The sequence below is a fragment of the Penicillium malachiteum genome (genome assembly GCF_028827825.1).
Source record: "Penicillium malachiteum strain IBT 17515 chromosome Unknown utg000001l:1.0-8184562.0:1.0-8186909.0, whole genome shotgun sequence".
Classification (NCBI taxonomy): Eukaryota; Fungi; Ascomycota; class Eurotiomycetes; order Eurotiales; family Aspergillaceae; genus Penicillium; species Penicillium malachiteum.
This window is the reverse complement of record NW_026643094.1, coordinates 4,059,129-4,081,874: the sequence shown is the minus strand read 5'-3', so window position 1 is coordinate 4,081,874 and position 22,746 is coordinate 4,059,129. Positions and strand designations below refer to the sequence as shown.

The 22,746-nt window shown below is 46.4% G+C and overlaps 8 protein-coding genes across 8 annotated transcripts; 4 read left to right on the top strand and 4 right to left on the bottom strand.

Moving 5' to 3' along the window:
• Nucleotides 1-79: 79 nt before the first annotated feature.
• N7483_001544 (CaiB/BaiF CoA transferase family protein) lies at nt 80-1,324 on the bottom strand (the record flags this gene model as incomplete). The annotated part of the gene is made up of 1 exon (XM_057084981.1): nt 80-1,324. One exon carries the CDS (start codon nt 1,322-1,324, stop codon nt 80-82), a length of 1,245 nt encoding a protein of 414 aa, XP_056951130.1.
• A 426-nt stretch (nt 1,325-1,750) lies between these two features.
• N7483_001543 (uncharacterized protein) lies at nt 1,751-2,554 on the bottom strand (the record flags this gene model as incomplete). The annotated part of the gene is made up of 1 exon (XM_057084980.1): nt 1,751-2,554. The coding sequence occupies one exon, from the start codon at nt 2,552-2,554 to the stop codon at nt 1,751-1,753; it is 804 nt and encodes a 267-aa protein (XP_056951129.1).
• Nucleotides 2,555-3,691: 1,137 nt separating this feature from the next.
• On the top strand, nt 3,692-7,506 carry N7483_001542 (uncharacterized protein; the record flags this gene model as incomplete). The annotated part of the gene is made up of 5 exons (XM_057084979.1): nt 3,692-3,796; nt 4,570-5,287; nt 5,340-5,696; nt 5,752-6,201; nt 6,254-7,506. 5 exons carry the CDS (start codon nt 3,692-3,694, stop codon nt 7,504-7,506), a joined length of 2,883 nt encoding a protein of 960 aa, XP_056951128.1.
• Nucleotides 7,507-9,084: 1,578 nt separating this feature from the next.
• On the top strand, nt 9,085-9,922 carry N7483_001541 (uncharacterized protein; the record flags this gene model as incomplete). The annotated part of the gene is made up of 3 exons (XM_057084978.1): nt 9,085-9,212; nt 9,276-9,446; nt 9,484-9,922. The coding sequence occupies 3 exons, from the start codon at nt 9,085-9,087 to the stop codon at nt 9,920-9,922; spliced, it is 738 nt and encodes a 245-aa protein (XP_056951127.1).
• A 1,159-nt stretch (nt 9,923-11,081) lies between these two features.
• On the bottom strand, nt 11,082-12,298 carry N7483_001540 (heme-dependent oxidative N-demethylase family protein; the record flags this gene model as incomplete). The annotated part of the gene is made up of 3 exons (XM_057084977.1): nt 11,082-11,490; nt 11,550-11,672; nt 11,724-12,298. The coding sequence occupies 3 exons, from the start codon at nt 12,296-12,298 to the stop codon at nt 11,082-11,084; spliced, it is 1,107 nt and encodes a 368-aa protein (XP_056951126.1).
• A 4,236-nt stretch (nt 12,299-16,534) lies between these two features.
• On the top strand, nt 16,535-17,152 carry N7483_001539 (GNAT family N-acetyltransferase; the record flags this gene model as incomplete). The annotated part of the gene is made up of 2 exons (XM_057084976.1): nt 16,535-16,574; nt 16,665-17,152. 2 exons carry the CDS (start codon nt 16,535-16,537, stop codon nt 17,150-17,152), a joined length of 528 nt encoding a protein of 175 aa, XP_056951125.1.
• A 268-nt stretch (nt 17,153-17,420) lies between these two features.
• On the bottom strand, nt 17,421-19,541 carry N7483_001538 (putative copper amine oxidase; the record flags this gene model as incomplete). The annotated part of the gene is made up of 3 exons (XM_057084975.1): nt 17,421-17,556; nt 17,614-18,584; nt 18,636-19,541. 3 exons carry the CDS (start codon nt 19,539-19,541, stop codon nt 17,421-17,423), a joined length of 2,013 nt encoding a protein of 670 aa, XP_056951124.1.
• A 1,229-nt stretch (nt 19,542-20,770) lies between these two features.
• N7483_001537 (Amino acid/polyamine transporter I) lies at nt 20,771-22,609 on the top strand (the record flags this gene model as incomplete). The annotated part of the gene is made up of 5 exons (XM_057084974.1): nt 20,771-21,003; nt 21,072-21,148; nt 21,238-21,516; nt 21,574-21,742; nt 21,805-22,609. The coding sequence occupies 5 exons, from the start codon at nt 20,771-20,773 to the stop codon at nt 22,607-22,609; spliced, it is 1,563 nt and encodes a 520-aa protein (XP_056951123.1).
• Between the last annotated feature and the right edge of the window lie 137 nt (nt 22,610-22,746).

The following is a 22,746-nucleotide window of genomic DNA, read 5'->3' as shown; positions in this document are numbered from 1 at the left end:
GACCCCCGCGAGAGAATCTGGTATTTAACACTGTCTCTGGACAATTCGGCTGGATATCCAAAGAAACATCATATGAAATCTATTGTGAAATTCCCAGTTCCGCCAGGATCGCCTCATTATGCTCACCAACCTTAGGAATCGACCCCATCTGAGCCTCATATCCGCCCTGATCTGCGCTCTTCGTGGACCCTGGCGGCAGAAGAGCTTTCACTTTACCGATCGGAGTCTGCACTTCAGTCCATCGATCCCGAGCTTTAAGCTGAGCGTGGTTCCAAACGCCTTGCATGTCATTGACACTGGCATTGGCGATCGATGCACCTTCAAGTCGTGCAATAGTCTGCTCAGCAGTCAAGTCCGCGAAAACATTGCAAATAATCTCCTTGAGCGCGTCCCGATTTTGTGTCCTCAGAGAGTTGCTTGAAAAGCGAGCATCCGTGGCAAGCTCGGGCTGCGAGAGAACATCATTACAGAAATTCACCCATTCCCGCTCGTTCTGAATACCCAGCATCACAGATTGGCCATCACCAGTTTCGAATGGCCCATATGGATATATGGCAGCGTGCGATGCGCCAGCCGGCGTCGGCTCCGGCGTGCCGTTGAAGGTATAATACATGGGAAATCCCATCCACTCAACCATGCTCTCCAGCATAGAAATATCAATACGGCATCCTTTTCCATCTTTACCCCGCTGCAAAAGGGCCGAGAGGATGTTGCTGTACGCATACATGCCAGCCGAAATATCAGCGATGGAGATGCCGACCTTTGCTGGTTCTTTTCCAGTTCCGGTAACAGAAAGCATGCCGGCCTCACTCTGAATCAAAAGATCATATGCTTTCTTATCCCGGTATGGTCCATCCTGGCCATATCCCGAGATATCACAGACAATCAAGGATGGGTGCCTTTCCTTGAGTGCGTTATGCGACAAGCCTAATCGTGCCGACGCGCCCGGGGCCAAATTTTGAACCAGTACATCCGCCCGAGCAAGAAGTTTCATGAGCACATCGTGATCTTTTTTCTCTTTCAGATCAAGCGCAAGACTTTCCTTTGATCGGTTGGTCCACACGAAATGCGAGGCCAGGCCGTTGACGCGTGTATCATACTGCCGGGCAAAGTCACCCACAACGGGGCGCTCAACTTTGATGACTCGTGCGCCGAGGTCTGCTAATTGACGGGTGCAAAATGGTGCCGCGATTGCTTGTTCCAAGCTCACTACCGTGATGCCGGCAAGTGGAGCTGGGCGATGAGAAGAGGCAGTGCTTGAGTATCGCCGGGAACCGAGCTGTGATAAGCCCCGGATTGCAAGGGTAGCCTTATTAAATTTCATGATTTAAGGAAGAATATTGAGACCCTATGAACGGAGTGAATTCGCTGAATTTAATATGTAGTATGTCTACGCGCGGCCAATATTATTCATCTCGGCGATCGGTGCCAGGTCGCCGAGAACTTGAAGCCGAGTCGGCTATATGAAAACCCCAGTATATGTAGGTATTTACACGGGCTACACCGATCCCTTGGATGATCCGGTCGCAATAATTTGATTATTACCTGTCTAAATATTGATGAAGAATTCAAGATATCTCTATTCTCGGAATTTACCAAATATTTGGTCAATGGGTTCGGGGCCATGGTGGCATTGCTCTGGATGGCTTAAAAGGGAAGCATCTGTTTCGCGTTCACGTACAGTAACAGACTTTAATTAAGAAACCTAGAAGCAACTATGCTACCGCTCACGGAGTCCACTTTTCAGCCCTTAAGCCATTGCTTTAGTTGTACCCAGTTTACTATGCCGCCGACCCCACCTCAACTGAGCAAGTAATACGGTCACCGCTATAAGCGCCAAGACTACCACGAGGATGGTGACGACAACCAAGACGGCAATGCTAAAGACCCAGCTTGTCCATGAAAATCCATCCCATTCATTTTGCGTGTTGGCCTCAACGGCCAGTGCAACCTGCATAGCAGATAACGTGACCGAAAGGGTACCAAAGATGAAGACGAAGGGAGCGATTGAGGCCTGAACAAAAGCACTCGTGTCCCAGTACAGCTGCTGGTAGTAAATGCGGCCGAGAATGCCATGATAGCGGCGACTAGAGGGCTGGAATAATCGGATAGCCCAGTTAAGCCGTGAGAGGCGAATCTGGCCGTAGTGGTAGCGTTGGGATACCTCATCGTCTCCTTTGTCTCGAAAAGGCATGGTAAGCCGTTGGAAGTCAGCAAAAGATATTCGGTCCTTTGAAATCATGTTCTTTTCTTGGGCTAACAGGAAGTCGCTCTCATAGCGGATGAGACGGGTATATGAACGGATGAAGCCCGTGGCATCAAGACGAGCACATCCTACTGAGCCCTTTTCGTTGGTTACCCCGGTTTTCGGGAGGTGTTTCTTCCAGAATTCTGTATCGAGCAGCCATAGTGGGAGAGGCTTAATCCAAATGGTTTTCTTGTGCCAGATCAAATGCAGCTCTGGGTCTTCTGTCACGACCAGCTCTCTGTTCTTGACAAGGTTGCTGTGTAGCGCGTCGATATGCATACCTGAACGTTTGGCAACCCAGTGCATGTAGGGATAGAGGGCCTTAATAGTCGGACATGTTAGTTCCGCCTGGAGAACTTGCTTGATGCTGTCTTACTTCGACTCTGCTGGGAGGGGCCAAATATCTTTGAAACACTTTTTAGATGCCACATTTTCGAACCAAAATGAGGAGGAAGATGACGAAACTGTTCGAGGCTCCATGTTTATAAATGGGGCATAACAAGAGTTAAGACGGAAAAGAAGAGATAATTTGTCTGTCTCTTTGAGTTTACAGGGTACTTGTGGCCTCTTTCAGGATCTCACGCCTAGAAAACCAACGTCGGCATAATCGGACTCATAACAGAACTCAGTAATCATCTGATTTTATCATTGCCCAGGTGATTGGACTAGTTAACTTTCTGGCTGACTGATTCGCCCGAATTAGCGCCTCCGAGTCAGCCTCCAGGGCTGTGGGTATAGTTCGCCCGGGCAAATATGATGCATCTATCCAGCCACTATGCATGCCCGGGCGGAGATGACCCACAAGCCCTGCATCTGCTTTTCCCCGCAGACTGGACTCCAAGTTTGCATGTGTGTTAAACCATTTCCACTTTGTTCTTCTCATTCCAGAGACAGATCTCGCGCTTGAAGCCAGAGCACGGCCTGCCGGCCACTTTAACAATTCTGAAAGTCATGGGCACATTTCTGCGCTATGAGCTCGCTTTCTGGGTCGTCATTGTGGCGGCCTCGGTGCCGTATGATCTCTACTACCTCGTCACTTCGCTCAGTGTCTGCGCGACCCGTCTACATTTGGTTCTGTGGCCATTTGCGCGTTTCCCGATAATCCCACGGTTTATTTTGGGCAGCCTATTGATCTGGTGCTACTTCCTTACGCCGTCTCATGTTTTTACTTTCACTCTTATGGACCTTTGGACCCCATACTTGATACACCTACCGTTAAATCCCGTTGAGATAGTGTATGATCCTGGTGAGAGCGCAGTTGTTGAGTATGAAGATACAAAAGACTAGTTCTCCGCTTGCAACTGACTGACTGCATATAGTGTCTTCGCCATCCATGGCCTTGGATCAAAACCTGATAGTGCATGGACATATAAGGATAACGCAACGGAGATACGTTGGTTGAAAGATATTTTGCCAAAAGAACAGGGCCTGGTCAATAACAGGATGGTGATGGTAAACCACCGAACTCAGTGGGATGCAAATACTGTCGATGCCAACTTCGAAGATCACGCAGAAATGATTCTCAAAGAGGTCGAGAGCGTTCACAATGTACGTGCCCGCCATCTGAGCAATTTCCTGGCAAAGGTATTGAATCATACAGAGCGATCAACGACGACCGATAATTTTTATCGCACATAGCTTTGGCGGGCTGCTTTGAAACAGGTATTTTATTCCTTCAGAGATTGCTGAGCGTATTGTTAAGTGAAATGTAGACTCTCCTTCTCGCAAAGTTGCGGTCCAGTCCTGTTGCCACAATGGCGAGAGGAATACTTTTTCTTGGAGTCCCTCATAGTGGTACCAGGACAGCATTCATTGGGTCTCTTCTGTCCTGTACAGCGTATTGGCGTGGCTCTTCTACAACTTTGCTTGAGCATATGGCCCCTGGCTCCGAACATATCAAGGACCTCGAAAGAAAGTTTTATGATATCTATGCTCATCCTCACTCGACTCACACTTTTCTGCCTTACATATGTGATTTTCAGGAAATGCGATCGGAGACATTGGGAAGATTTTCTCTAGGACTGGGGAGTTTTCAGAGCTATAAATCTGGTTACAGCGTTTAACTGTGAAGCAAAACCAGACAGTCGATCGCAACTCCGGGAGATCTTCCCATGGAGATGTGGTTCAGCTTGACACAGACCATCGTGGGTTGAACAAGTTCAGATCACCCCAAGACCCGAATTTTCGGCGCTTTCTAAGGCATTTTATCCTGGCATACGAGGCTGCAACAAGTTTAAGTGAGTGCCTAGTAGCTAACTGATGGAATTGAAAGGATACCCAATTGAAATGTTCACTTCATACTTATTCGCCTTCCAGGAAAGCCTGGGCATCATGAGACTGGAGGAGCTTCTGCTTACCCAGGTGCCAATTTCAGAGAATATCACATCCCTTTACAATTGGATTTCTTCAGAAATGATAAATTTACTGGTCGAAGGGATGTCCTCGAACGCATACATGGATCCTTGGGTGGTCACAAAGAACACAGTCAGCCCAATGTTGTTGTTCTGCATGGAATGGGAGGAATAGGTAAGACTGAGCTCGCTGTCGAGTATGCTCACTTGCATCAGGAAAGCTATAGCTCTATCTTTTGGATTGATTGCTCCACGGAGAATTCAGTGCGCCGTAGCTTCTTACGGATTGCAAATCGAGTGTTCAGACACTATGCGGGCGAGGCAACTGAAACGGTGACTCCAAATGCTTTCGCTGCAAGGCTCGGGCTGAAGGGGTCAGCTGATCAGAAAGGCCTCAATTCAACTCTAGACAAAAATGCCTTGGAAGTCGTGGAAGCAATGAGACACTGGTTTGCAGAAGGTCTCAACAGAGAATGGCTACTTATATTTGACAATCTTGACGATCTGGAAGCGTTCAATATCATGGACTATATTCCAAGAACCGCATGGGGTAGCATCCTCATAACGAGTCGACGGCGGGGATTTTTGAGCTATGGAACCGCCATAGAAATTTCAGAAATGAGCCCAGAGGAAGGCTTGTCACTGCTGGTGAAGACCGCAAGGTTTGGTCGTGATCTCAACTCTGATGGTACGCTTTTCAACGACTCCATTTGATGCACTGGTTTTTTGACACAATGTAGAGCAACGACTAGCGTTGAAGCTGTTGCAGTCACTTGGAGACTTCCCTCTAGCTATTGAACAAGCTGGGGCATATATTTCTCAACGCATTTCTGACGATTCTGGGTCCTATTGTCGCGCTCTGGAGAATTACCTCGACTCATATGAGAGAAATGCCAAAATGCTCCTACAGTACAAGCGGCTTTCTGTTATTTGGAGCAACCGCAATGATTCTGCTTTGACAACATGGGAGGTGTCGTTCAATGCAATCAAACAAGAGAGCACAGAGGCGTCAGATCTACTTCAACTGTGTGGATTCCTCGAAAACAATGACATTTTTGAAGAAATGTTCAGTCTTGGCCGCAAGCTGCCTGCCAATGGTGAGTTCAAGTGCTGACTCGAAGGATCCCGTGCCCTGACTTCTCCTTTCCCAAGATACAACAATCCAGGAATCGCTCTCCAAGTTAGCTTCGTATTCATTAGTAAGCTTCAGAGGTGCACGCGACGCATTTTCCATTCACCCTTTGGTCCATCTTTGGGTGCGAGAACGCCTGACACTGGACGTACAGCAGCGACTAGCAAATGAAGTAGTCCAACTGGTTGCTCGCGGGCTACGCCTCAAAGAGGAAAATGATTATCGAGACTCTCTGTCATTCGAACAACGCATTATTCCTCATCTTGACAAGGCTGTGAATAACATGCAGAGATTCCTGAGCTCCTCCACAACAGAAGTCAGCATACGACCGCCTTCAAATTCTATCAGTCAAAGCCGAGTGTCAATTTTGTATGATATTGCGGAAGGATGGTATCTATGGGTCTGGGGAGCCATGAGCGACATCTCAATTTCCTGCCGCCACTTTTTACTTTCAGACATCGAGTCAATCAGTGAGAAATGGCAACTAGCATACAAATTTGGCGACGTATATCGGAATCAGAGCCTCTACAAAAGCGCAGAGCAAATTTACCGATGGGCATTCACAGAGGCGCGCACACGGCTACACGGAAAACATCCAAAAGCCCTTGGAAATCGCTGGCGACTTAGCTTGGGCAATAGTTTTGCAAGGGCAATATGATGATGCTTCGGATTGGTACAGCTGGCTTCTTACATCGCGGAAGAAAGTACTCGGCAAAGGCCATCATGCAACACTTGGTGCCTTGAAAGGTCTAGCCTCTATTTCAAAATACAAAGGAGATTATGATAAATCGCTGCAGCTGTACTTTGAGGCTTTGGCTGGACGTCAGAAGAGGCTAGGGCAAAATGATACAATGACATTAAATGTCATGTTGGATATTGCAGAAGTCTCCCAGTACCAAGGAAAATTCAAGGAGGCGTTAAGATGGTATGAAAGAGCCCTTGCTGGACGACAAGGGACTCTTGGAGAGAAACATGAATCTACGCTGCAGACAATCAATAACATTGGCTTCCTCTTCAAAAGCCAAGGAAAGCTTGAGGAAGCATTAATATGGTATGAACAAGCCCTTGTCGGGCGACGAGAGACGCTTGGAGAGAAACATAAATCTACACTCCAGACAATTCATGACATTGGCCTCCTCTTCCAGGGCGAAGGCAAGTATGAAGAGGCATTAAGATGGTACGAAGAAGCCCTCCCTGGGCGACAAGAGACGCTTGGAGAGATACACAAAGATACACTACATACTATTCATAATATTGGGTTTGTCTTTCAGGGCCAAGGAAAGTATGAGGAGGCATTAACATGGTACAAACGAGCCCTTGCTGGGCGACAAAAGACACTTGGAGAGAAACATGAATCTACACTACAGACCATTCATAACATTGGTCTCCTCTTCCAGCGCAGAGAAAAGTATGAGGAGGCATTGGTATGGTATGAAAGAGCCCTTGCCGGGCGACAAGAGACGCTTGGAGAGAAACATGAATCTACACTGCACACTATCCACAATATTGGCGATGTCCTCCAGGGCCAGAAAAAGTATGAAGAAGCGTTGAAATGGTATGAAAGAGCCCTTGCCGGGCGCCTGAAGACACTTGAAGAGAAGCATATAAATACACTGGACACTATTTACAACATTGGCCTCGTCTTCCAGCAGCAAGGAGAGTACGAAGAAGCGTTGAGATGGTATGAGCAAGCCCTTGCTGGGCAAAAAGAGACGCTTGGAGAGAGCCATAAATATACGCTGCAGACAGTTCACAGCATTCGCCTCATGCAGTGATCTCGTTAGATGATTGAGTGGATTAGCATTACACGGCACTGCACATGTGGATTTGGCCGGTTGAAATATGAGTATGTAGCCTGGTTTATATCATTCATTGTACATAGTAGTATCTGAGTCCAGCATCCGCTTATGCCATATCTTTCGTTCCAGGGTCAAACCGAAGTGCTCTTCGGCGCTCTCCGAGTCCTATTTTGCACGCACATCCATCATGAGCACACCGCTGGCGGAAGACATGAAACCCTTGGGGCCAGTAGGATGATTGGACAGGGAAGTCCGAGTCCATAAACGCAGTTGTTCAGGGCTGCGATGATACTCCACTGAACAGTAACAGCGATCGATTTGTCGTGGACTCGAATGGTCATATCCAATTTCCTCATATGTGTTGACAATCCCCATGTCTCTTCTCTGCGTAATCAGACTTTCCTTTGCGCATGAGATGAGTTTTTTTTTAATTTGAGATCTTTTGAGGGACAGTAATTTGATTAGTTGGCATAGATTTCCCAAGTAAACTTCCAAGATTCACGGTGGTGTATTTGTGTCTATACTCCGGAGTACTCCGTAGTAGAAACTCGCGCCAAGAAGATATCAGCTCGAGTCTTCCACAAATTCTTTGACGATCCCTTTCAATAAAAGCTAGAGGGCCTCTAGCTAGGGCTTAAATGACCAATCAATTGAGCCACAGCAGGATTATGAATACCCTGCTTTCTTAATCCAATCAGAGCATGCAGATGACTGGGAACCATAATAGGGAGTGAAGACTCAAAGGTCAAAGACACGGTCCGATCTACGGAGTACAGAACAAGAAATTGAGCCGAAATGGTAACAAAGAAGCCTTCGTCGGGCCACTTCTCCATCATAAAAGCAAATATACTCGTGCCCCGTGGCTCTCCTCGGAGTTGTGTAATCAAACCTTTAACCCATGCGCTGATCATCCGGCACACTTACCGTATGGTTTATAAAAAGTATTTGTACGGAACAGTAATCAGACCTTGGCTATTTCTGCAGCCTTGAAGAGAGCCCAAGCCATCGCTTAAGCAATCCAATCTTAACCCCGGTGATCGCTGAGAAACTCAATTCTAATGATCCCTGAAGCATGGTGGGCCAGACTCCGCTAGAGTGGGGGCGGAGGATACGAGCAACTTTTACCCCTGGCACTCTCTCTTTGTCAACATTGAAGACCATGGACCTGTCCAATTCGAGTAAACCTGATTCTCTTTGAAGGGATGACGAATCCACGGGAGAAAGAGAAACCATCAAGGCCTCCTGCAGCAACGTGTGGCGGAGCCCAACAACTGGGCATATTCTGATCATTATGACTGGCTCCCGATCTGCATGATCCTTGCCCCATTGTCTGCCTGCTCCGTTATGCGGCTTAGAAATTAAACCAGCTTCAGTATTCATGGCCGAAGTTTTCCTTCTGCCTTCAACCCCTCATGGGTCCTTTCCGTTCGTTTTAAAGTGGCCTCTTCTCTAGCTGTTCCTTTCATGAAAGTTTCATGATTTTCCATTCTGTCGCGCTTCTAGGCTCTCCTGATTGTTCCTTTCGCGACCGAGTCCCTGTCATGGGTAGTCAATATGCCGACTACTCCATCTGAGTACGGTGGACTGCTTGTTCCATCCCAGAGTCAAGTGTTGAAAGTAAACCGAGTACCAAGATCATGGAGTTTCGCTTCAGTTTTGGGAGGGGTTATCCTCTTAATTGGGTATGATCAGGTCTGAGATGCGAGTGCGGGGTTGAAAGTTACTAATCGCAGCTGTTGCTGCAGTTATCTCACATTAGCTGTTGTGTTTGGAGACTCGAAAACGGATCCCGAAGTTAACAACACCGCGGCCGTTATTATATCTTTATTCTTCATCGCTCTCTCACATACTGCTTCAGTTGCGGTCGCATTTTTCCAACGTCGGCGAAAGGCCTTTCTCCTGAAATCATTATTTGTGTCAGTTCCCTTCTCCACAATAAACCTCGGCTTCAAGTCCGCTCACAATGGCTAGACCATATACCCTGATTAATTTGATCGCGCTATTCAACATTCTCCTTAATATTTTTGCTCGCAATTTACGACCATTGTCCACACTCCGAGTCGTTGCGGTTGGTTTATCGAGTGGGTTCACTGTAATATACGGATGTGCTGCCCTTTTGATCTATCATGGATATGAATCCACAGAGTCTTATCGGCGAGAAGATGGAAGTCCGCTACTGAGCGATGAGGAAATGCAACGACGACAACTCGCTCGGCTATTGGAAGAGCGATCCGTTATTCAGTCATCACCCGAGACTAGCTTCAGTACATACCGACTTGAGATTCCCACGCTGGAGCCGGTTCAGAAAACCTGGGATCGACATGCAAGTTCACACTCAGGATCCCTGTCTCACTCTCGGTCATGGAGCAGTGTCAGTCAGTCAGTCGTTTGAGAATTTGGAAATGACACATGCTTAGGAATTGAGTTCTGTTTCAAAGTTAACTGTGGACGGATTTGATGTATACATTGACTACCCAGGTGGTTCAGGTTGCTTGATATGTAGTGATTTCAAATTGACATACATCTTTTGTTCAACCAGTGAAGTTATTCGTGAAATCATACGCAATTCAAATTTTGCCATGTGGCATACATCCGATTGTACTAGGCACTCAAGTGCTACCAGATATGTTTAGTTCCAAGGTTGCACCACGTGTGGACCATATGGACGATTCCCCACATAATTCCATGGTTCCTATGATTAATTAGTGCTAATATATGGAGACTCCGAGTTAACTAGTACATATACGACTTCCTACACATGGTTATCTGCACGAGGTCATGCATGCATAAATACTCACTAGTACATCAGGTATGTGCCGATACAAGTGGCAACATCAGAAACTTGGAACCTGCGTATACGGGTAGCCTGACGTCGAGGCCAATTACTTTCTGCCAGTGTGCAATCCCGAGCCGTTATAGGCAGTTCGCGCCTGCATGAGTGCATGTGGCCCGTCTGTGTAAGTAGTATTTTGTTGGAATCTATTTCCGAAGCCAACGTGTTCGTAGCCAACTTTAGGCTGACCAGGGTCTCGTACTATTTAGATTTACGGATCCAAGGCTATTGTCCAATCACGCCACGAGTATCAATGCTCCACATTCCATTCATCTGAGTTTTCTAATGTTCCTTGAAGGTTATGTAGACCCCTGTTAATGGCAACTCAGACGTACTCCGGGACAGCGTACATTGAAGGAGCAAACCATGCCTAGGTGGCCGTCATGGGACCTAAGTATACAGTTCTATACTTGTAGACTGAGATTTAAGACAAAAACCAGAAATGTGCACCAATTTCATTGAAGCTCAGAATCACATGCATAAAGCAAACTTGAACTTGAAGGGGAACCATGTAAAAATAAGAACATTTGAACTTGAAGTGCTTGGTTGAAAACAGCACTTGAGCATAACAACCTTGGAAAACGATAGAATGATCAGAAAGCCGCCCTTTTTTCTTCCAATGAAAATGCAAGATCGATGATTCACACAAGGAAAACAACTCCAATGACGCGTATCACTGATAATTTTGGATGACTTCCATCATTCAACTCGCAGTGCGTCATGCTGGTGATACCTCTTTTTCACACAGTTTCTCTGACGCAACGAGCTCATTATAGTATTCTAGTAATTTTGGTCCCCACACACTCTTGCCTTTATATTCTCCCACATCATCAGGCCATGTATCCATTTCTGTCACCAAGTTCTTAACCTCCTGCATTGGGAGCTGCCTGATTGGAGTCAAGTACGTCTTCACCCCAAACAGAATTGCCCCTGTTTTTGGTAGCCGAAGAAAAGTTTGTCTCTCACGCCGAATGATAATATTATCGGTGGACGGGTCGGTAGGTTGCTTCTCACAAAGTGATCCTGGCCGGTACAAAGTTTCAAGCAGATCCTCATCTGGACGTTTGATCTCAACAAAGTAGTTCGAGCGTTCCATGGGGGATGTTGGTTTCAGAGTAGCAAGAAACCTACTTCACGTCAGGACTGAAAATACAGCTGTTAGGTATGGGGACTATTTTAGACTCACTTGTTCACAGAGTTCTCAGCCTGCTTGTGCCAAAGTGGAACTGGCTGATGCAATTGAGAGATAGTCCAGCCGATTCGATCCTTTACCGTCCACCCTGTTGGAAAAAGACTTGCACTCGCCGCCCTACATTGCATTGGTGAGACATTCAACAAGTGAGCCCGGGACTGATCTTACAAGTAGTATTCTCCGTCTGCATTGGTCATCAAAATGCTCAGATCCTCCATCGTGAGTCGAACCGCTGACTCCAGAGCATCCATATTGCTCTCTGCGGTCTTCTCACTCTTCAAGGGGAACTTCTCTTTTGTGACTCGATTTTCGATATAAGACTCATCCCCGTGAGCCATGGTGCGAAAAACATCGGGGAAACGCTGGCATAGAAACTTCGACACCTCCTCCAATGCTTCCTGGCATCCATCTCTTGACTCAGGTAGGCATTGTATTACCTCATCTCTCTTTTCCTTGAGCAGGCGATCCCTCACACGGTGCTCGTCGAGATAGTTCTTGTCCAATGTCAACCAATTTGCGATATCCAGTCTCCTGATATCCATCATGACACGGTATAGTCTTCGACCCTTAATAGGCTGGGCCGGGTATGGTGCGATGCATTTAAGATCTGAAGGACCTTGACAAGAGCCATGTTCTTGAGCGCCGACGTTTGAGAAAGGCCATGTCCTCCAATGCCAGTATTTTTTTTGATACCCCAGAAGGAGTATGACAATAGAAATAGCAACCACAGAGAAGGTTGTCATACTTTTTCCATGAGCAAGGAATGTGTGTGATGACTGAACTCAATTTGAATTTGGAATAAGTAAAAGCTTTTCCGATGATCACAATTGGGCGTTTTTAGGTGAAGAGAAAAAGAAAAGAAACTGAAGAAACTGAAGCGAGGTCAAAGATGGAAGAAGGATTTAGATAAATAGGCTTTCCCAGATGGCAATGATGATATGACCCAGTCAACATGGAGGCAACAAACCAGAACCCAACAGAACCTGAACATTCAAGACAGCTGATCACCAGACAGCCCCAAAGAAATTTTGAATAAAAAAAGAAAAAAATGAATTAAAAAAACAAAAATTAAAAAAAAAATGAATTCGAACCAAATGATGTAAATTAAACCATAATACCAATACGGATGAAGAAGAATACTCCGTACAAATGATCCTAGTACCAGGCTGAGTCAAGAAAATAGCAAAAAAATAGTATTCAGAAGCAAATAAAGTCCACATTCCCGGATTTAGATAAATAAAGGCGATGAGACTCCTGTGATACGTCCAGGGATTCCCCGCAAAAAAAAAGCCTCAGATCACCTCTAAGCATGATTCGTAGCCACATGATGACCTCTGTCATCAGCTACTCCAACAGGGCTGTGCTAACCTGGCTAGGGTATTCTATGGGGGGGACTCCACTTAGTGGGACCTAGGTAAGAGTCGGGCCTTTGTTCTTTTCCCATACGCAATTGGCGCTTGAAAAGAAAGTACACGGGACGTGCCCAGCAGTGGGCTGACCCAGTGACTAGGCACGATCTAGGCACAATAAATCGTCAAGCTCGCAGAAGAATGTCCGTGCGCGGAGATACTTCCCCCTCCTCTCGTGAACTAGTACTCCGTACATACATCTCCCCCTTATGCCGAAACGAAATCGGGAAACACCCCTCGAGACCATACACAGACGGATATCCTCGGATTTCGGCTTCGCCGTAGCTCATTTGTTTTGCCTTGGGAAGTTCAAATGTTTTAATAAGGAATCATTATTAACATGTTTGTTTGATCTGAGTCACTCTCACCCCTATGATGTTGAAGTTTCTAGCCCCAATGGATCCCATGGATCCCCCCCCAACTGTTTCTGTTTACGCACTTACATGCAAGATCCGACTGGTTCAAACCCTCGATCTAGAGTGCATATCACACTTGTCAACCAGCCAAAACAAGGATGGGGTAAAATGGGGCCTGACGTATCATTCCGAACATCTCCTGTGGCTTATGTGGGGTTGGTTCCTTCGCATTGGGATCCAGTATCCTTCACTTCCGCGGCCCCGATACACATCAAGGTGGTCGGATTGACCGTTAAGGCACATCTCTTATTAGGCTCTTCTCCCCGCAATTGTCATGATGCAGGATTTTTCAAACCCTTTGTATTAATACATAAGGCAGGTGTGCAGGTACGGAGTATACGGAATCACTTCAACCCTGGAGTGCTTGAGTGCTCCCCCCTTGGCGTTGATTTTTGAATCTTTTGGTCAAATGGACGATCACCAGGTCCAGATTAATTTTTATTCCGCCCCAAATTACTCAATTTGCCATGTCTGCTTAACCTGGTACATTACATCTATTTATTTTTTTTTCTGTTTCACGGTCCCACCTGAAGACTCCACACTGGGGTTGCTGCAACCGCTTCCCCTTTTCACGCAAAGCGCGCTTGCCGCAATAGCCACCAGTTTTAAGAATCGCCACATTCACAAATTGAAATTGCGACGATGAGGTCTTGGTATTTAGTTTTTTTCTTTATATCTGTACAACTTCAATTTTTAAAAAAATTGGAGAAATATTGAATGTTTGAAACAATGATTTTATTCAAATGGGTGCTTTGATGGCAGGATGCAGATCCAGATGGGATGTATCAGTGCTTTGACCAATGTTCATCCTCCTGTCGGGACCCTCTTCAGGGACCAATGATACTCCAAATATTACGACCTCATTCTATGACATTCTATCATGACATCTACTCTGGTCAATAGTTCAACCTAAACTAAGGGGGGTCAAGTTTGACACTTTTCCCATGTGGCTATTAAGTATCATCTTCGAATCTACAAAAAAACGGTGAACAATTTGAATGTTTTCTTTTTTTCTCTTTTCAGGGGATCGAGACTAAGATTGAAATCGGTATGGAGTAAAAAGCAAGTTTGCTAGAGTCTAATTTACAAACTATCTATCCCAAGTTCCTCGCATATCATATTCATGTCCTCTCATAGGCTATCGGGTCATTAGTGAAAATCCACAAATCCACCCCCTGGTCTTTTTGCACCGGATTTTCAATCATGTGGATTTTGGTGGATATTATCCGCAGCAAGGCAACTTATTCTATCTTTGACAGGGCATTGCTTTTTTCTGTATCCGCGCTTGGAGCAGACCGTCATAGCTCCCTTGACCGTCTTTTTGAAAAGTTAAAGGATCAACAGAGCATGCAATGGTGGAAATTAGACCAAGTGGCTGAAAAAGAAAGCATTCCACGCGAGCATAGACCAACACATCCAGATGTCTTTTTATCCTAAGTATCCCATTATCAACGCCAGCTGGCTGTCCTGCCCTACTGCCCTACTATTGTTCTTTAAAAAAATTGTTGGGAGTGATTTTCTCATTCTACAAGGGTAGATTAGCGCTAGTACTTTTGTTCGGCCACGTTGAATCATAAGAATCGTTCCATGATTGCCGGTGGCAGAACCTCAAAAGCTGAATGTTTGACATCAAGTTGATAATACCCAGCCCAACCGCCCTGGATTTAATAACTCACCACGAAAAGATACCTACATGGGTTGCCTCAAAATTTACATTAGAGGAACCACGGGTTTCAGCGTGGTCCACAGCGCACTCACCGGGAATCCACATAGCATTGGGCGACAGCTCAGGGACCTATAAAATAGTGAAGACGGCGGTTCCATCCACTCGGAGGGTGCACATGTGGCAAGAGGCATTGGGCTTCATGATTGATCACAAAGGAGGATATACGAGGCTGAGCTGGCCTAAAATTCCAAATTTGAGATCTAGATGTGTCCAGATGTCTTCAAATTATCATGTCACTTTCTCTATTATTTATATTAGGCAGTAGGCCTCGTCATATAGGGAGCAAGACCACTAGATTGGATCTCAGAGTCGCATGTAATTTCACTGGTTGTGTGTGTGGCGCTAGTGAAACATTTTAGACCAGGATAATGAGTTATAATTGAACTATTTGAGTATTCGCTAGATGATTCACTTTTAAGGTTGGGAAGAGTAGTAGTCATTCGAGGTTGTCAGCCTCGGCGTCACGCCCGTGGCATACTTGTTAGTATGTAGATTATGTAGATCATGGCTGTGCATGCTATGTCTACATCATGATAACCCAATTTATAGTATTCGAGATACTATTTTGCAAATAGTTGCCCGACAAACATAAGTTTGAATCGAACGCCCTTTTATCTCAAGTGCACATGTGCTCTCTGGTACGCCAAATACAGATATTTTGAGATGGATAGTATAATGAAATTCATACTCGGTCATATTCTAATATTCGAATCTTACTAAGAGCCTTCATATTAGGATCTCGGGTTTTCCCAGGGCCATATGTACTTGCAACTACCTACTACAGGGCATGCATAGCTGTATACGGTCACCAAGTTATTCATGTTTCTCGAAAAAGCGAAGACAAGTGGCAAGCAGATTCCAGTTTTGGAAGGTTCTATGAACAGTCGACTTCAAGTCCAGCGTTGTTTCGTCCTTGAAACTTGCCTTCTTCGGGTCTCAGGCTCTTCACAGAGTAAAATATCCGGTCTCATGACTCGGATCCCCGGACTTCAGACGAATGACTGATGAGATGACTCAAAGTATACTACCAGTATATTTCAAGTTGAGCACTGGCACCCGGGCATGCGCATACCGCGCATACCTAGTAATCATGATTCACCAGTCATCCAAGGTTAATAGGATAGTACTGCTATGGATGTATTGCCAGTGCCAAGAAAAAAATACTGATAAAAGATTCTTGAAAGATGCGTTCAAATGTCAACTGGAACGAAAGTGCCTAACTCATTGATCAACTTGAATGATAACGTGAATTTATAGTATACACCAGTTGACTACCATTCACAGAATGTTGACTGCAACCTCATGAGTCACCTTGAATTGGTTAGCGGCTAGAACCGCCTGGGCCTAGTCTAGATCCACCAGAACAATTCGAACTGTCAAGATTTCTTTGACTTTTACCTGTACGCACAACATTGTACTTTTGCAAACATGTCCGAAAAGCCTTCTATCCGCCTGGCAACGCCAGAAGGTAAGTAACCGAATGGCGTACGCCTTCCCGTTCTCCCCACGGGGCATAAGCTTTACCCCGTGTCTGTACCCCGCCACTCATGCATGCCAGATGTACCGCTCATCCTCCAATTCATTCGCGAGCTCGCCGATTATGAAAAGGCCTTGCATGAGGTCGAGGCTACCGATGAATCCCTCCTAGCCACCCTCTCCTTCCCCGGTACCCCGCCAAAACGCGGTGCCGTCTACACTGCTCTCGTGACCCCACCTCCCACTCCCGAAGTCCCCGAGCCAATTCCCGTCGGCATGGCTCTTTACTTCTACAATTATTCCACTTGGCGCTCCGCTCCCGGTATTTACCTTGAGGATCTATATGTGCAGCCTGTTGCTCGTGGACGTGGTTATGGCTTCTTGTTGCTTAAATACCTTGCTAAGCAGGTTGTTGAGGCGAACGGTCGTCGATTGGAGTGGAGTGTGCTGAAGTGGAATGAGCCTAGCATTCAGTTTTACGAACAGAAAGTTGGCGCAAAGGGAATGCATGAGTGGATGAAGATGATGGTTGATGGTGATGCTTTGACGACTTTGGCTGCGGATGTATAATTTGAACATGGCATGAATAGTAGTATCGGATGATAAAAATGGAGCACGAGTGGGATGTACGGCAAGATCTCTCAACTTCTGGTTGTATGAGATTTGCTTATAATCATGATGTGAATGACGTTGCACAGTTAATACAATACAACCTTAATCGCACGCGTGAAGAAGAATGACCTTTTTGAAGAAAGTGAAAAGAAATGCCCATTTCCCTAATTTATGATACATGAAAATACGCCTTGCTATGGAAGCTCTGGAAACTAATGCTCTAATCTTAGATGTGTGCTTTCCTGCAGCACTCAGAATCCGCCAGTCGTGATGAGCCGTTCTTGTTAGAAGGCACGTCAATAGAGGGGTTCGCGACGAAGAAATCCGCAGGACGGATCATCAACTGGAATATCTCAACAGGCCTAATGAAACTCCAATTAGTCAAAGATTATTGAGACTCGGAAGGTGATTGAACTTACATCACTGGCCAGTCTTCAACTCGTGGGTTGTGGGTGATACCGAATGTGTTCCAAACGACAACATCAGTATCTTCCACAGATTCTCCCCGGCGCACGGCATCTGCCACACCACCCACTTCGACTTGGCTTTGCAGGGTGTACCGACCACCAGCGTAGAACTCATTCTCGCAATGCTTGGTAACCCAAACGTGATGCTGGGCGAATTGAGCACGGCGTGCCTGCACTGACTCCGGGTCGGCTAGCAGTGTCTGTGTGGCGAGAGGGATGAATTTGTATCCAACGTTATTTCCACTGATGGGGTTCTTCTTGTGTGGGTTAACCATCTTAATAGTCCGGTTCAGCTGTGGTGCGGCATCGATCCAGGAAGCGCGTTGAACTGTCTCCTTGGTAACCTTGTAGAAGTTGCCGTTGGGGTTGGTCATGGCATTCATCGGCACTGGGTGAGACTCCTCAACGATGACTGAATTGTTCTGTCCATCAATAGCGGGATCGATACGGACACAGAAGATGTGCTGGTGGTTCTGAGCAAGAACTCCGCCGCTCACAACATTGCCATACTCGCTGACCTTTCCGGCGTCGATGTTCACGACGTTCAGAATACCAGTGGCGCGTGCTTCCACGGTGATACCACCGGATTGATCGAACTTGTAAGCAAAGATGTACTCGTAGTTGGCCAGGGTGATAATGAACTGAACCACGAATTCACGATTGCGAGTCACTACAGCTCTGCCAGTTCGCCAGTTGGAGTGCTTCCAGCCAATTCCATTATCTTGCTCGTGGAGACAGATGGCATTGGGTAGCTTCTGCGCAGTTCCATCGGCCTGGGTAATGACTGCATCGAGATATTTGATGACACCAAGACAATCACAACCAAGGGACAGGTTGTTGGCCATGTTTCCACCACCACCATCACCGAAATCGAACGCTTGCTTACGGTGGAAGGGTGGTCGGGGGTCAGCGTAAGGAACAGTCTAGTCAAAGTTAGTATCGTAATGTTACATTTTTCACCGAGCTAAACTTACCATCTCACTAATAGCCAATCGATGCATGACACTGCGTCCATCATACCAAATATCGTGGATAGTAGCACCCTCACGCGGATTGAAAGCCACGCGGAAACGCCATTTCTGCCACTCAACAAGAGACTCATTGGTGACGCGGAAAGATGGTCCCTCTGGCTGAACAACATTCAAAGGCTTCAGATCCTTGCGAGTGCCCTCTGGCAAAAGGTCTGGAACATATTCCGACGGCTTGCAGTGCCCGATAATATCCCGCTTGAAGGTTTGTTCAACCAAGCCATCCCCCTTGCCGCCGGTCGCAGGTCGGTCAACACGAATGATCTGCTGTGTATGGGCATCCATCACTGGGATGATCGGCAATGGGAACGAGTAGAAGTTGGAGTCTGGGTTTCCTGATCGCTTATCCTGAGCGAAGCACAGGGCCTGGAAGTAACGACGGTTCTCCTCGGTATTATCCAGTCCACCGTATGGCCATGGCTCAATCACGACCTCAAACCCTTCAGGCAGGTCGAAGTCGGCCAGCGCTTGCTGGAATAGTGGTGACTTCATGCATTGGTCCACCAATGTGTCGAATTCAGTCAATGTCAGCGCCGCGTGGTGCTGTTTGCCCACGACGGTATGCTTCACCCGCGACCGAGCCACAATATCCACAACCGATTCTTGGTATGAGGGGATTCGGTCAGAGCCGATCACATCGTATTGACACAGTGCCAGACGGGGTGGCCGAGGGGTCGTTGGGCTCAGGCGACCCGCATGTTCTATCGCTAGGAATTCCAATAGTTGTGCTTTGGGAGGCTCTTGTAGGTAGATCTCTCTGAAGTCAATCACGGTGTTCGGGTGGGCGGCTCTAACGACATCACGGGCCAAGTTGGTCTCCTCTTCGGAGAGGATAGAGAGGGGGTGGATCATTTCGCTCTAGTAATGTACACTGATTTTTCTTTCAAATGGTATTCAAGTTTGAGGTGTGTGGAGTTTTATACAGCATGTATCAATTCCGATAATCAAATTGAACTGCGGGGAAGATCTCGGAACAACGGAATCAAACCGAGATCGATAACGGTTCTTATTCAGAGTGATATGAATGGAAATCTAATCAATTATGGGTGTAAGATTTAGATAATGAAGATAACTGATCAAGATAATGTTGGTCTGTAGTATATCTTGACACTAAAATTCGAGTCATCTTATAGATACAGGTGTTTGTAGTATAAGTCATTGAAAGTTGTGATATCTTGTCGTTCCGAATCCGAGGCTCATCAAGGGAGTAAGAATGACAACACTGGAACACTGTTACATAATGAAAACATCGAATTTCTGAAATATCCAATCACCGATCATTGAATACTTCAAGCTCGGTTCAAGTTCCGCTGAACAAGGTTCACATGCGGAGAGAGCCCAGAGGACTGCATTGTGCCAGTGTGCACTGTCCTTTGAAGTATATTGATTCCACTATCCAGAACTGGAGTTCCGATGGACTTTTTTGAACTTCCAGATCTACCACCACCGTGTGCACGTTCTAGAACCATTGATGACTTCCAAGAATATACCCACTTGATTTCCAATGTCTGCCTTGTCCAGATCCCTGAATTGATTATCGCTGCATGAACAAGGGATGATACTGCATCTCCACCCTGAATTCCGATTCCGAGCAATGACTGTTATACGGAAGGGCTGAACAGACTCCACCACCTCTGCCCAATCATTTCCAGTGGCTTCTTGAAATTGATCCAGTGATTGGGCCCTGAACCTACACATCCGGTCCAATTTGGCTAATCATGACCTTCAACTTGAAATGCGGAATAGCTGCGCAGAGATAGGCAGCTTCATAGATCCTGCTGCATAAAATGCGGGGAAGCCATGGTGGAGCCAAGGCGATAAACCATACACCGTTCGTAATGAAGTTGAGTACCCTTGTTGATGATAAGCCTTGTTTTCAGGATGATCTGTGCCTAAGTCATAACGAGGGAAAGTGCGGATTGAGCGCCGCAATTGCGCTGGTGACCCTTTCTCCTTATCTAGTAATTCTCCTATTATTCCCGCGGCTATAAGATCGAGATGCTCCCAATTCCGTTGTAGTAGTCTGGGCATTCAAGGAAACTTCAATTCCTGCTCATTTGAATACCGTGCTGTGCACACCAATGGCTTCAATTTCTGGAGTGGAATACGATAGCAAGGTGGCTTTCCCGGAGAAGCCCGTCAGTGATGAAGAGCAGCTGGCTGCTCTGGGCCATGTGCAGGAACTTCGTCGAGAGTTCTCACTATGGTCTATTGTTTGTCTTCAAATCTCGCTGATGGCGACTTGGGAGGCTCTCTCATCAGTAGTCTCGACGGCGCTGACGAATGGCGGAGCTCCTTGTCTATTCTATAATTAGTAGGTTCCAATGTTCAATATCCGTCTGTTTTGAATTGTGGAAATTAATACATAGTGTGACATATCAGTCTGATTGCCTTGATTGGCACCATCTTTATTGTTCTCTCACTGGGGGAAATTGCTTCCATCTATCCTACTGCAGGAGGTAAGATATCCTGTACTACCACTCTACTATCATACATGCGGATCTATCTCTATTTTAATTATACCGCTAACCCATGACTCCAACCACAGGACAATATCACTGGGTCCACTGTCTCTCGCCCGCCCCATACCGAGCCACCGCATCGTGGTTTACTGGCTGGATCTCTATCGGCGGACAACTCGTTCTCGCCGCCTCAGCGGCTTTTGCAGCTGGGTTACAGCTTCAAGCTTTGATCACACTTAATAATCTCGACATATATGTTCCAGCAAGATGGCAGGGAATGCTCTTTTACTGGTTGATCTTGGCTTATTCGACCGCGGTCAATATTTTCGGATCCAGAATTCTACCTCACACGAACACTGTTGCAGGTGAGCCAGAAGAAGCGCTGAAGATGGTATGCGGGCTACAAACTAATGTTTCAACAGGGGTATTACATGTTATAGGATTTATCGCGATTGTTTGTGTTCTCGGTTCAATGTCATCGAAGCACTCCGCCGAATATGTCTTCGCCGAATTCTCTAATACAAGTGGCTGGAGGAACGATGGAGTCTCTTGGTTGGTTGGACTACTGAGTGCAGTCTATCCATTTCTGGGGTACGTATATACAAAAGAAGATGTCTAGTACAAAAGCTAACCGTACTATTGCTGCTATTTAGATATGACGCTGCCTGTCATCTCAGCGAAGAATTACCCAAGCCATCCCGAAATGTGCCCCTTGCTATGGTCGGCAGTGTTGCAATCAACGGTCTCATCGGACTCGTCTATGTGATCGTTCTCTTGTTCTCTCTGGGAAACCTCCAGGATCTGCTCGATTCAAAAACCGGCTTCCCATTCATGCAACTGTTCTTGAACGTGACCGGATCACCAGCTGGAGCATCTGTGATGGCTCTCTGTGTTACTCTAATCGCATTAGCCGCTAATGCTGCCGGCACAACCTCAACTAGTCGGACAGCCTGGGCCTTTGCACGAGATAATGGACTGCCAGCATCCGAATTCTTTTCAGTCGTGAACCCAACTCTGAAAGTGCCTGTACGCATGGTACTAGCTGTTGGATTCCTGCAAATGCTTCTAGGATTGATCTACTTGGGAAGCTCGACTGCTTTCAACGCTGTCTTGTCAATGGCTATCCTGGGCATGTATGCCTCATACTTTTCTCCCATTGCTTTCATGCTATTCTATGGGCGCCGGACATCCTCTCCGGTTGTTCGAGGGGTGGAATCAGGGATGTTTAATCTTGGTCCAAGGTGGGGACCGATTGTGAATATCATTGCGTTGCTCTGGTTGACCCTCGCAATGGTATTCAGCACCTTCCCTACTGTCGAGCCCGTCACTCCTAACAACATGAATTACTGTGTTGTTGTGACTATGGGTTGGGTTTTCATTGGTGCTGTATATTATTATGCCTTTCGTGGGAAGAAGCGCTTCACAGGCCCGGTGGTGGAGCTAGCCGATGACATTTGAAAGGAGCTTCAGCCCGTTGAACAAATGATGTATGAATGATATGAATACAGTTTCCTTGCGCGACGATCTCTTCCTTGGCTGTTAATTCGCCTTATGACCGAGTGACGGATCTTCCGCTATGTGGCTCCACTAGTTCC